Raw genomic sequence first — 13,515 nt, 5'->3', positions numbered from 1 at the left:
ACAGTTGAGCTGGAAAACTTTTCTGCTTTTCGAAAAGATGATATTTTTGGAATATTAAAAAATTTTGATAGCTTTGATTTAAAGTACCATCGAAATTTAAGTCAAAGCTTATCAAAATTTTTTAATATTCCAAGAATATCATCTTTTCGAAAAGTAGATACCTTTTTAACTTCTTATGCGAAGATTCGTAACCAATTATCTGACCATCAAAAGCTTAATAACTTTCCAGCATCTGCTGCGAACTCGAACAAAAATAAGACAGAAGACAATGCTGGTCCATCGACAAGCACAACGACTGACAACAACGAGTCAACTTCAGATGCTCCCCTGGACCAGAAGAAAAAAGAGGGGGACAAAAAGGAAGCTGGCGTTCGAGAGTTGCCGTTCCAGCTGCAGATATCCTACGTGAACAAACACAAGGCTCAGCTGAACAGAGTGATCACTACCAAGTTACCATGCACCAAGGAAAGAACAGTGGCAGAAAAAGGTAGTCTCAATAATAGCCTCAAGATGCAATCAAATCAATTAAACTAATGAAAAATAGAACATACTATTTTACTGCTAGAGAAAATAGCAAAAAAAAACAGTTCTTCAAAGTTCTTCAAGATTCAATTCGCAAGCCTTAGTGTTTCCACCTGTGTTCGGTCTGTGGTGGGTCGGTCGAGTATATCGTCGGTCTGTAGATTGGTTGTATGTATCTCGATTGAGAACACGGTTGTATGTATCATTAAGAGGAAACAACGGAATAATATCTGTTTCGGAACAAAATTATCTAGTTTTAAACGAAATCGAAATCGAAAGCGACTTTATTGTCACTACTTTTGCCAATAAGTGGGGATTTTCACGCTTGCCAGAAGTTAGAAGTCAATTATGGCCAAAGTCTAATTAAGTTCATGTCCAGAACATCATTTAAAAACAAGTTTGACTTAGAAACATTTTTTATCCGGTTCAAATCAAGTGTATTCCAAGTTTTTTCGTAGTAAAATACTTGGAATTACCGGGATTTGAACCGGCGAACTTTCGGTTTCAGGTCAAGTACGTTACCGCTAGACTAGCTGGTCTTGATATGCTTTTTTTAAGTTTCAATCTTGAACATCCTCGGGCCCCAACGGAGCAAGAACTGGGGCGAGTTTAACAAGAGGTTGGGTTAAATCTCCTGTTGCGGTTTTAAGGAGTGCGGAACGGGCGGTAGCGTCTTTGCCATAGTTAAGCGTTTTGACGCGAGCGAGAGGGTAGTAACCACGCGGGCTACTATCCTCGACGATCCAAACAAGATCTCCGGCTTTGAGTTCTTGTTCGGTAGATGTGTGCCATTTACGGCGTTTGTTGAGAGTCGGAACGTACTCGCCTAGCCATCTAGTCCAGATGGCGTTAGCGTATCCTTGTGCGCGAAGATAACGCTTTCGATGATCGAAATGTTCGTCCCTCGCAATCGACGGGAAACTAACTGAGCGCTGGCCTATCAAGAAGTGATTTGGCGTTAAAGACTCAATTTCATTCGGGTCACTGCTTACCGCTGAAAGTGAACGCGCATTGAGGGACTGTTCCACAAGACAAAATGTGGTCTGGAGTAACTCGTCGGTTAATTTACGGGGTGTGAGGATGGAGTAGAAAACTCTCTTGCAACTACGTACAAGACGTTCCCAAGAGCCACCATGGTGTGGTGAAGATGGTGGGTTATACTTCCATTCGATGCCTTTGTGGACAAGGAGAGCGGGCGCAAGATCATTCCATGCTCGAGTACACAGAAGAAGCTCTTTGTCTGCACCGACAAAGTTTGTAGCATTATCGGACCAAATTTTCGATGGAGTTCCTCGTCTAGCGATGAATCGCTCTACTGCCATGACACAGGAGCTTGAATCCATTGATGATACGAATTCAATATGGATGGCTCTAGTGGTCAAACAAGTGAACAAAAACGCCCAACGTTTCTCCGAACTCCTACGGATTGTTACGTGAAAGGGTCCGAAATAATCAACTCCGCAATTGTTGAAGGGCGCTTGGCGGTATCCAAGACGCTCAATTGGCAGATCAGACATGAAAGGGGTGATCGTTTTCAACTTTCGCTTTCGGCAGTTTTTACAATTAAGTTCAACGTTACGGAGCAATGATCTTAATTTTAAGATTGCATATTCTATCTGGATGACAGATCGTAAGTAGTCAATTGACTGATGCTCATGTTCGTTGTGTTGATGAGCCAAAAACAATTTGACTAATGGATGACGGCCATCAAGCATAATGGGATATTTATTTTTAAATTCGAGTTCAGAGAGACGACTAATGCGTCCTATGGATCTAAGAAGTCCATCGGGCTCAATGAAAGGGGAGAGAGTTGCAATAGGGCTTACATTCTTAACATATTTCTCAGAACTCAATAATTTGAACTCTGAGGGGAACGCTTCTTTTTGAGAAAGAAGAAACAACATTCATTGAGAACTATCTATCTCAGACGGTTTAACGATATTAGCGATTGTCCCACGGAAATGATTAAATTTAGGATTTAATCGGAGGATGAATGCTACTACGCGCAATAATTTGCGAAACGAGCTGTAACGTTTCCACTTAATGACGGGTTCAGGGACTGACGGATTGATTACAAAATTAGTGGCAGTATCGATGACATCATCGATAGGACCTTTTAATTTTATTTTTGTAATCACATCGAAATTTGGTAGAAAGGGCCAATCACTGGTTCTGAGGAAGCTGGGACCTTGAGTCCAGCTGCTGTCCTTCAAGGCTTCAGCGGCAATACCTCGAGTACCAGTATCAGCTGGGTTGTTTTCAGCATCTACGTGATACCATTCGTCGACAGTGGTAACTTCCAGTATTTCGCCTACTCAATTAGCGATGAATACTGGCTGCTTTGCAGTCGAATGAAGCCATTGTAGCGCAGTGGTACTGTCAGTCCACATAAAGACATCATTTATAGGGATCGAAAGTGCTTTCATGATATCTATTTTGAGGCGTGTAGCAAGCAAAGAAGCTTGCAGCTCTAATTTTGGGATGGAAATAGCTTTTATTGGTGCCACGCGGGCTTCACCCAAAATGAAGGCGAGGTTTGTCTCATGTGTATCAATAATGCGCGCACGGAGAAATCCAACTGCACAGAAGACTTCCTGTGAACTGTCACCAAACATAAGGAGTTCAATTTTGTCAACTGCGGATGGAAAGTAGCATCTCGGTTTGATCAGTTGACCCAGGATGGGTAGACCAGACCGCCATTCGAGGAATTTGGCATTTAATTCCAAAGGAAGTAGGTTATCCCATTGTTGACCACAGATTCTCCAAATCTCTTTAAGAAGTAGTCGGGCTCTGACAGTGTACGGAGCGACTATCCTAATAGGGTCGAAAACTGAAAAGACAAAACTTAGAACTGTACGTTGGGTAACAGTATCCTTCAGTTCTCTGTTTAAACCTCGACTAACTACCAATGTATCGAGAACGTGATTCCATTTGAAACCTAGAACATGCGATTCTTGACCTTCACTAGTTAGAATCTCCTTAACTTAACTTAATTTGTCGCTTGACGTACATAACTCTTTCTGAATCTCTTTGACATTGCTCACGAATTTTGTCAACTTAAATCCTCCTAACTTAAGTAGTTCTACAAGGTCCTTACTTAATTTTAAAGCCTGTTCAGGTGCGGGAAACGAATCAAGATAATCGTCCATATAGAATTTTTGCATCACGGCTGACACTGCGTCGGGGAACAAGACTTGATTGTCGCGAGCTGTCTTTTGAAGAGCAAAATTAGCACATGTGGGCGAGTCACGAGCTCCAAAAATGTGTCGCGTGTATTGATACGTTACCATATCGGTTGTGGGATCCTCCCGCCACAGAAAACGAAGTGACAGTTGGTCGATTGGGAGAACATCAACCTGAAGGAACATGCCTTCAATATCAGCTGATACTGCATGTTGATGTTGACGGAATCTCATTAGGACGGCCAGCAGATTCTGAAGCAAATCTGGACCAACCAAAAGAGCTTTATTACGTCACGATCCATGAAATTTGGCTGCACCACTTAGGACGCGGCGGACTTTTCCGGGTTTATTTGGATTATTCACGGGGGGATGAGGAAGATACCATTCCCTAGCGGAACGATTTGTGCAGTCATGTGTATTCACTTTGATGACGTAACCTTTGTCAAAATCTTCTTGAATGTTTTTTGCATATAAAGCCTTGAGTTTTGTGTCTTTGTCTAAACGTTTCTCCAGAGATTTAAGTTGTGCTAGGCGGAGTAGTAGTTGTTGGGCAACTGTGAGTGGTCTTCGGCCCAAAGCATCCCAACGGCGTATGTATCACCATCATGTATAGTTGATGCTTTTAAAATTTTATTCGCCCTTTTATCGTCTGACGATCGGGCATCTACTTGTTTATACGTACCGTATGATTCAAGTTCGTACCAAGATTTGACCTGCTCCACCAAACTTACATCTTTGATGTTACAATGCAAGCATGTTGAGATCAGGCCGGTGGAAGCAGGGAATGGACCACTTCAGACCCATCCAATTGGGAGGCGAACGGCGAAAGGTGATTTTTGGCTTTTATCCTGGCAGTATTCCAGAGGACAAATGTACTCATAAACATCTTGACCTAAAATCATTTCGACATCAGCGTACCGAAATTCGACTGAATCTATTGGTTCCAAGTGAGAAAAATTCTCTTGCAACCTACGAACGTTAATTATATCTAAGCCTATGTAAATGTTGTTTTTTACATATGCACAAACGGTGAACGAAATATCTGGATCAAATTCAGAAGAAACGTTCAAATCAACTTGTTCTGAAGTAATATCTTCGGAACAATTGGCGCCATTGACAGTCAAATCAATTTTCCTACCTGTCAGATTGAGTCTGCGAGCGAGTTCAGGCGAAATACAAGAGTGACTGCAAGCTGTGTCACATAACACAAGTGCGCTGGTTTCAGAGTCATTTGATGATAATGTGAGATTTATAAGTGACATCAGTCCTTTTAGATTCATAAGGGATGTCCCACAAGTATTGTTTTGCGTCGTGGGTCTAAATTGAGTTTGAACTGCGGGATTGGCTGCAGTTGTGTGCGGTGCATAACCAGATTGGTGATTTGTAGGGAAAACGCGTTCTGCGCCGTGCAGTAACACATTATGAGTGCTCTTGCACTGTGGTTTAGGACAAGTTTTGGGCTTGGGACATTTCCTAAACATGTGATTTCCTTGAAAACAAGAAAAACAAAGCTTATTTTCAGCGCAAAATTTAGCACGCTGTTTTGGAGTTTTTTCTTTAAGAACGCTATATTTAAAAATTGAATACTTGCTTTTACAAACTAAACATGGACTATATTGAATATTTGCGTCAAACTTAGCTTGCGAGTTTGCGGCAAACATTTTAACATTGGTTTTTGTCCGAACCGAATTATCCTGATTTCTATTGTAATTTGATTAAGGACGCATACGTTCATGCGCTTCAGTTTTTTATCCTCCAGCCAATGATTGAAATCAATTAAAGACGGAGCATACAAACTCCATTTTACGGTGTGGAACGACCAAGACTCTTTCATATTAGGCGGGAGCTTCTCTACTGCTTTATGGAGAAGTGTTGCACTTTCAAGGTCTGCGTTGTTATGTAAAGATTTGAACACTCCAACTATGTTTGCTATCATGGATGTAAAACTTATGATGCTGTCGGAACTATGCATCTTAACGGGCAGTGAATTGTAAAAATTGTCCACATATGCACGTATTATTATTTGAGGTTGGCCAAATTTTCTCTCAAGTTTCATGAGAGCATCTTTGTACATCGTACCACTATAGGAAACTCAGCTATAGCAGTCGCAGCTTTATCTTTGACTAGTGATTTAAGGTAGTGCAGCTTAACATCATCTGACAAGTTTTGAGAGTCCACAGCACTTCGGAATTGTCCAATCCATTCAAACCACTTAAGTGGACAGCCACCGTATTTCCTAAGGTTCCACGGTGGTAATGGATCCTTACGTTTGAAAATTAGTTTTTCTTTTAAATCTTCAAGGGTTACTGCATTAGGTGGTGGTTGAACTGAGGTTGAAGCGAAATTGTGTGGCTGAAGAACAAATGATGTCGAATAAGCTGAGGCACTATGTGGATAGCTGGGGACTTGAGACAACTGCTGTGTTGACAATTGCGCTTGGTTATTGTAAAACACTGTCCCTCCAGCAGTGCACGGGTGTTGTGAAAGTGGTGGTTGCACTATTGGTGTGACAGTTTGAACAGTATTTAACGCCTGGGGTACTGTAGAATCTGATGCGGTAAATGGCGCGGTGGTTGGAGGTGCCATTCTCCAGTTGTTCATATTGGGTATATAACGAACTGGATGTGGATAGTTGAAGTATGGTTGATTTGTTGAAACCCGAGTTGAGTTATTAATACTCGCTGGTGGAGCAGAAATAGGAATCAGGTTCACCGGCTGGGTTGCCGTATTGACTGTTGTATTAATTGGGACAGAAGCATGTAATGTGGGGACCATTGCTGCTAGCATATGTGGAATTAAAGGAAGCGGGGGCGAGGACGGGGGCGGGGTGGTGGCGGCGGCGGTGGGAGAGGTTGAGAAGGAATCTTCAAATTATGAACGGTAGATGATACCACCGATTGTAATGGTAGGCAAACGCTTGGGTTGCTACTGGATGGAAAAAGGTGGACGTTTATTAGATCAATCGTGCTTGGTGGTAGAGACGAAGAAACCAAGATGGCGATGCCCGGAGGTTGGGGTTCTTTTCAGGGAACAATGGTTATAGTTGATGCAAGTTCCGACGAATGTGTATCGAGTGCTTCATCTACCCAACCTTTGTTCGGGTTTCAGCGACAACTTGTTCTTTCTACTCGAAGGCAGAGCGGTTTTATTGATGCCAGTATCAATGTCCGACTCATCATCCATTAACTCTGTTTCAACCATTTTGGCCTCATTGAGCTTTCGTTTGTTCTCCTCAACAAGTGTCTCAGGAACCTGTTTCATTTTGTCGCTCAATTTCAAGACGTCGCAATTTTGCTATTTCGAGTTCGCGTTTGCGCTGACTGGAAGTCATTGAAAACGCTCTAGAGTGCAGGGAACTATATCGGGTGGACCGGCTGACAGTTGAAGCAGCTCGCGATGCTTGCGGGTCGGCATCTCCAGTCTCTGGAAACAAAGTTTTCGCCATTTCCAAGTGCTTAATTGACAATTCCAGCATTTCATCTCGAGCGCAAGTAATGCTAATCAACCAAGTGTCAAGATCAGCGAAAGCACAGCTAGGTTCTAGCGTTTTTTGAGCAAGAATGCGAAGGTCGTCCTTTTTCCTTATTGCGTTTTCTATTGCTATTTGGCACTGCTGGATAGACCTTTCAACTTTGACTGTCCTTACCTTTGCTAAGAGTGAATCTTTCAGATCTGAATAGAGCCTATTAAATTCCTCCTCATATTTCCTACGTCCGTCAAAACACCTAGACAGCTTCTGAGCTTGCTTATCTGTCATGACTTAGCTTTAAATAAAGGAAAAGCGGGCGGTTGTGAACTATAGAAAAAAGGGGATTAAAAAGTCGAGTGTGATGTCACTCTTCACACCTGCTCAGAAAAAACCGGAGTTGCAATAAAGATCGTCACACTTTACTTTACAAAGGGGGTTGGGGAAGTTCACCTTTACGATTTAGAGAGAGCTGAAATAAAAAAAAAGAAAAACGGTAATTTAGAATTAAATAACAAATTGAAATACATTGACACTACAAAGAGTATCAAAGGTTCTTTGCTGCAGATTTGACAGCTAGGAGGCGGTTGCGTTCGGCACGACGCTTTTTTTGAGAGGGTCGCTTTTTTGTTCTTTATTTTTCTTAAGTTTGCCGTATTACTTCGTACTATCGAGAAAGACTTCAGTTCAGAGTCAGTTTCTTGGTGAATTTGGAAGTACTGACGGAGTTACGAGTGTCTTTCTGCTAACGCTTAGAGATTAAGTCGCCAGTCACGCTTAAAATTAAAACGCCCGTTGAGCAAAGCAAATCGTAGATATTAGCAGTTTCGACTCGTTGACAATATACAATTGCAGCAATATTACTTTTGTAATAAAGCAGAATGTTGCGCAGTTCGAATTCCATGAGTGCTGTATCGTTGTTACTATTGTGCTTGCTGATTGAATTGTTGATCAGGTAGTGCCAGATTATTATATCATTTCTATGGGCTAATTCGCCGTCTAAAAAATTTTGGGCACCTTTTGATTGGTACTTGTGGTTGAGACTTAAACCACCAAGGGCATAACAGTATTGCGATATACGGTTTTGCTCGGCAATACGTAGCGTTTTATGAGCACGAGAGAGCGAGCTAGCGGCTAATATATACATTTACGACGGCATTCGGCACGACAAAAAAATCTGGGGGGAATCAAGTCAACCGGATTTTGAGAATCTCACACCTGCTCAGCAACAACCGGAGTTGCAAAAACTCAAAAAGATTGACTTGATATAGTGCTAAGGGGTCTTTACACTGCGTAATTTTGCAGTGCTTACGTTTGCCGGGCTGTTTTTTTTTGTCGCAAAAAAAAATGACGAAAATTTTTTTTTTCGAAATTTTTTTTTCTTATCGTCTACGTCAGTTTGGTGCCGAAATTAGACGATTTGGGGTCGATTTCGGATTTTTCAATATTTTGCGAAAATTTTCTCAAAAATTTTAACAAGGTTTTTTTTCTAACGGGTCGGAACGGTGGGTTCGGGTTTGAGTTATCGACTACTAACTATAAACTAGCAACTGAAACCAAAATTTTAACTTTTAGTCAAATTTTTTCGATTTTCGATTTTTTTTTTGGATTTCGGGTTTTCTGGGTGGAGTATTCTGGTTAAACTATTGGCAAAAGCACGGTAAACATAATGAAATCAACATTTTACCACACTGAATGGATTTGATGGGTCACAATAAAAAACTTTAAAGGATCGTAAAACAATTATAGCTCTGGTTTATGAAGAAACTAAACTGAAAAGTTACGTCTTACAATAGTTTTTTTTGTCAACTTCGGCCATCATAAACGGTTGGGGGGATTCCTGTCTCACTTGCAGGTAGCTGTCTGCATACACCTTCGTGAAATTGCACAATCACCTTTCACTGAGGTACTTCTCACTCACAAAAAACTGAGTCGTCAAGAGTTTCGTCTGGTTTGTCGTCGATTGTCGGCGGGCCATGTTTCCACCTGTGTTCGGTCTGTGGTGGGTCGGTCGAGTATATTGTCGGTCTGTAGATTGGCTGTATGTATCTCGATTGAGAAAACGATTGTTCAATATATATATATATATATATATATATATATATATATATATATATATTTCCTTCAATAATTATCGAAAATCATTAAGAGGAAACAACGGAATAGTATCTGTTTCGGAACAAAATTATCAAGTTTTAAACGAAATCGAATTTGAAAGCGACTTTATTGTCACTACTTTTGCCAATAAGTGGGGATTTTCACGCTTGCCAGAAGTTAGAAGTTAATTCTGGCCAAAGTCTAATTAAGTTCATGTCCAGAACATCATTTAAAAACAAGTTTGACTTAGGAACATTTTTTATCCGGTTCAAATCAAGTGTATTGCAAGTTTTTAGTCTTAAAATACTTGGAATTACTGGGATTTGAACCGGCGATTTTTCGGTTTCAGGTCAAGTACGTTACCGCTAGACAAGCTGGTCTTGATATGCTTTCATTTTAGTTTCAATCTTGAACATCTGGTAACTTCCAGTATTTCACCTACTCGATTAGCGACGAATACTGGCTGCTTTGCAGTCGAATGGAGCCATTGTAGCACAGTGGTGCTGTCAGTCCACACAAAGACATTATTTATAGGGATCGAAAGTGCTTTCATGATATCTATTTTGAGGCGTGTAGCAAGCAAAGAAGCTTGCAGCTCTAATTCTTGGATGCAATCAAATCAATTATACTAATGAAAAATAGAACATACTATTTTACTGCTAGAGAAAATAGCAAAAAAAAACAGTTCTTCAAAGTTCTTCAAGATTCAATTCGCAAGCCTTAGTTATTCTTCGCTTACGTAAACAATCTATCACAGGATAATACATACAAATCAGGGGCAGATTTAGAAGGGGCGGGGGGGGGGGGGGGGGGGGGGGGTGCAGACGCTCCCCTCTTCCTCAGGGATTTGACCACCTGCCGACCCAAAGGGTCCCCTCTTTTTAATGTTTTGAGATATCCAATTTGTTGCCAAAATATGCTAATTTTGAAGGGGGAGCGCGCGCCAAAAAAACGCGATTTTCTAGTTAACATTTTCATAAAAGTGCCTGAAAACGCAGAAAATTTGGTCAAAACAGGGTCTCTTGAGTGCTTCGGGAGAGCTCGGAAAATCATTTTGATCCACCTAAAAAAAGTCGACAAAAAATTTGAATTTTTTTTTGAAAATCCACCCCCTCGAGAAAATCCTAGATCCGCGTCCCTGATACAAATAAAGAAACATGGATAATAAAATGCCGTGCTTTTTTTCTTTTTTTTCGGTTTTTTCCACTTCAATCTTCATGCAATGTGGTTAAAACATTCTGTGCTCCTCGCACTGAACGTTTCGACCACAATAAACGAATTTAAAAAAAGCCAAAAGAAAAATAAATTTGAACAAAAAATTTCAGTTTGAAAGTTTTTTTTGGTATTTTTATTGTTGTTTTTTTTTTCAGCAAAAATGAGTGCAGTAAATCGAGAGTCATCTTTTTCATTGTGTTATTTGCAATTTTCCTTTATTCTAAAACACGAGAAAAATCAGATCAATTTTTCTCTACACAAAAAAGGCTTCAATGTGATATCATACTTGAAACCTTATAAGCTTAGATTGAGGCACCTAAAATTGGACAGAAAAAACCCCACTTTATGCAATAGTTCCTTCACATGTTGTAAATAGACAAAACAAGAGTTTTGATAGCTGGTGAAAATTAAAAATGGAAGAAGTTCAAACAAAATTCACCAAACATTTAAACAGAAAACTAGCCACAAAAAGAACAAGTGAATTAAAGTTTTTGATTGAATTAAGTTAAACAAAACTAATGTTAATGATAAGTAAAAAGTGCTTAGAACATCGGGATGAAAAGTTTTTCAATAAAAATTAAAATCCATGTTTCTAAGCACAAGAAAAAACTTAGCTGGCCAAATTTTAAAAAATTTAATATAACAGTTTTTATATAAGGGTCTTTTCATACATAAAGTATGATTCGACTGCAATCGACAATTATCGCCAAAAATTCTTCAAAATAAAGAGGAAGTTTTTCAAAAAGCAATTTTCTAATGTTTTTTCCACAAAAAAAAACAATTTTTTTTTAGAAAGTTTTTCACGCCAAAGAAGCGTTAAATCAAACTTACGAATTTAGTTTTGTTTTATCTATATAATCATCAAGTTTTCTTAGCCTAAAGCACCAGTTTTCATATAACGAACGTTACTCTATCGCTGTGCTCGCCCAAAATTAGACAAAAATGAAAAATTTCAAACCGTTTGTCACGACTCTGGAAAAAAGCACACCAAGCATAAATATTCCGTTTTCTTCGAAAGTCGGAACAACAACTAAAATAGTATTGAAATAAAAAAATTCAGGCGGACAATGAACAATTTCAAATGAAACTAAATATAGAACTTGTGGGCTCAATGTTCTTCTGGTTTCAAGATCACTAGTTAAACAAGTTAGTTAGCTTAAACTTGTGTCTTAAATGACATGACGCTCTTGTTTCAATTCTTCAGATCACTTGATGCCATTTATTATAAGTTTGATAGATATTGATTTTAATTTTTTAAGTTTAATCAGGGCAGGATTCTTAATTTGATACAAAAGTTTTTATCTTTCAAATAAAAATTTACCGTCTAGCACATTCATTTTTGCAAAAAACGGCAAAATAAGCCATACACGGTAAAGTAAACAAGCATTTAGCAAAGCATAGATTTTGGTACATTCTTGTTTTCTTTACCGGATATGGCTTATTTTTCCGTTCAAACCATTTTGGAGGAGAAACAAAATGTAGAGTTCAACCCAATTGTGGTTGCACGAATTAAAAAAATATCAAAAAAGTTGATAATTAACAAACAATTGTCCATTTTTAGCCTACTTTCTTATAATTTCTCTGTTGGTAAAATAGTATGAGAAATACAAAATCGTCGATTAATTTTTTATCGATACTGAAAAAATTTCTGTGAAACTTAATAAAGGAATGACGACTGAAATGATTGTATAGGCTATAAAATACAAACAAGATCTTTTATCGTTCCGACCATTGAAAATGGGGAGGAACTTTGGATTGGGGTGTGATTTAGTTTTTTTTTCCTTTTTTCATTTTTTTTATTTCCATGCTAAATCAGGTACCACAAATAATCATCGGACAGGTTCTAGTGATATAACATATTAAAGCCTTTCTAGTCGTTATTCGAACCACGAAGAAAAAAATTCAACAAAAGTTTCCTAGTGTTGAGAAAAACTGGTTCAAATTTTTTGATTTTTCGTCTTTCTTTGAGCGAGTAAAGCGATCGGGTTAACGTTTGTTACATTTGAAATTTGGGAAATTTAGGCTAATAAAGCTTCATTTTCGTAAAAAGAAAACAAGTTTTGAAAACTTCATCCAGCTCTTTTCTGGCAAAAAAAAACAATTTCAAAAAATTTAGTGTAATTTAGTGTCACAATTTTACAATTTTAGTGCAAAAAATTGAAAATTTTTGTAGTTTTTTTTGAAGACCATTTATTTAGTTTTGCCTAAATGACTAAATGTCAACGCGTTTGTATTGTTCGATCATCATACGACGTGCAAAAAAGACATTACTGGAAGAAAAAAAGAAAAAAGTTTTTAAAATGTGGTCGGAACATTCTGTGCTACTTGCACATCAAATTAACCTACACAAATTTGAGATAAAATTTTCAGTTCAATTGGATCGGCAAGCGATTAGTAGCAAGTTTTTTACCCGCTTCATTAGGACTCCTGGTGTTCACTATCAGATCATGTATTAACTTAAAGGCAGTTTGGAACGTTGTCTCAATCAGGAAGACTAAATGCTTCATAACCCAAATGTACGCGATTCGAAACCCGTAGTCGAATAACTGTGTTTATTTTTCAAATCTTATTTACTTAACTTTTTTCTTGCAGTTTCAAAGCTCCTATTTGCCGCTTTTTGCTTGTGTTTGTGAAGTTCAATTTGGCCGAAATGTTATTTTCATAAAATTTGATTCCTAGCGAGCCTTTATGGGGTTAATTGACTTTATTATGGGGAATATGGGAACAATTGAATTTAAAATTTTAATACAAAAGTTAAAATAGATTCTAAGGTTTCGTACTTTTCAGAGGCTGACCTGCCTTTGATTGCTGCGCACGCAGTGCAGACCACAGCCCTGATCTCCAAAGAGAGGGAATACACTGAGGCGAAGAAGATGGCCAAATCCAAGAAGAACTGGTTCGCCAATTTGTAAGTAGAATCTAAACCTTTTTAAAACCACACATTTTAATAGCAATTCAAGACACATCAGTAAAATACAGCTTAATTTCACGTACATCCAATATTTCATTAGAACTGATGACTAGGAAGAAACA

General features: G+C 38.7%; 2 protein-coding genes across 2 annotated transcripts in view; both read left to right on the top strand.

The window, feature by feature from the left end:
- LOC134843729 (protein virilizer homolog) overlaps window positions 1-13,515 on the top strand; it is a 550,828-nt gene that overhangs the window by 65,933 nt on the left and 471,380 nt on the right. The window lies entirely within an intron of this gene.
- The window catches only part of LOC134843636 (circularly permutated Ras protein 1-like), a 41,696-nt gene that overhangs the window by 22,694 nt on the left and 5,487 nt on the right, over window positions 1-13,515 (top strand). The window contains exons 10-11 of the mRNA XM_063859826.1: window positions 230-487; window positions 13,270-13,390. Coding sequence (XP_063715896.1) covers window positions 230-487; window positions 13,270-13,390 — 379 coding nt within the window. The remainder of the gene's footprint in view (window positions 1-229; window positions 488-13,269; window positions 13,391-13,515) is intronic.

The sequence above is a fragment of the Symsagittifera roscoffensis genome, chromosome 4, assembly GCF_963678635.1.
Source record: "Symsagittifera roscoffensis chromosome 4, txSymRosc1.1, whole genome shotgun sequence".
In the NCBI taxonomy this organism is placed as follows: Eukaryota; Metazoa; Xenacoelomorpha; order Acoela; family Convolutidae; genus Symsagittifera; species Symsagittifera roscoffensis.
This window is presented reverse-complemented; position numbering and strand designations above follow the sequence as displayed.